Source organism: Manacus vitellinus, unplaced genomic scaffold (genome assembly GCF_001715985.3).
Source record: "Manacus vitellinus isolate BGI_N305 unplaced genomic scaffold, ASM171598v3 scaffold_12_pilon, whole genome shotgun sequence".
NCBI lineage: Eukaryota > Metazoa > Chordata > Aves > Passeriformes > Pipridae > Manacus > Manacus vitellinus.
The window spans coordinates 4686956-4687662 of NW_021938949.1; the positions used below are offsets into that span (position 1 = coordinate 4686956).

At 53.7% G+C, this 707-nt stretch overlaps 1 protein-coding gene across 1 annotated transcript in view; it reads left to right on the forward strand.

Moving 5' to 3' along the window:
* Nucleotides 1-503, forward strand: part of SOX8 (SRY-box transcription factor 8) — a 3347-nt gene extending 2844 nt beyond the window's left edge. Inside the window, exon 3 of the mRNA XM_029957815.1 lies at nucleotides 3-503. Coding sequence (XP_029813675.1) covers nucleotides 3-286 — 284 coding nt within the window. The 3' untranslated portion in view covers nucleotides 287-503. The remainder of the gene's footprint in view (nucleotides 1-2) is intronic.
* The last annotated feature ends 204 nt before the right edge of the window (nucleotides 504-707 follow it).

Consider the following 707-nt stretch of genomic DNA (forward strand, 5'->3'; position numbering starts at 1 on the left):
CTCCGACTACGGCTCCTACAGCGCCCAGGCCTGCGCCACCACCGCCGCCAGCGCCACGGCCGCCGCCTCCTTCTCCAGCTCCCAGTGTGACTACACGGACCTGCAGAGCTCCAACTACTACAACCCCTACCCCGGCTACCCCTCCAGCATTTACCAGTATCCCTATTTCCACTCGTCCCGCCGGCCCTACGCGACGCCCATCCTCAACGGCCTGTCCATCCCGCCGGCGCACAGCCCCACCGCTAACTGGGACCAGCCGGTCTATACGACCCTGACGAGGCCTTAAAGGATGTGTGGGGCCCCTCCAGGGCTTCCCAGAAATGTGCACTAATGAAGGAATGAAGAGGAAGAGCGTGGAGTGCCGCGATAGTTTCCAAAGTGCCTCCTGAGCCACTGGGAACTCTGCTCGTTGCGACTGGACGTCCCCTTGCTTCGAAACTCTCCAAAAGGACAGAGCTCTATTTTTTTCTTTGATGAGTATGATTTAAAGTAAAAAAAAAAAACATAATAAAGGACAAGAACGATTCCCAAAAAAATAAAAAAAGCAAACGACAAAGAGAAAAAAAAAACAAACAAAAGCAAAGGACCGGCGATGCCTTTTGAATAAATGAAGGACCTTCGACTCCTCTGTGAGGGCTGGACTGAACTTCCTCGGAGGGGAAGGTGACAAGTGCAAAAGTGGAGCAGGGGAGTGGGAAAAAGGGGGA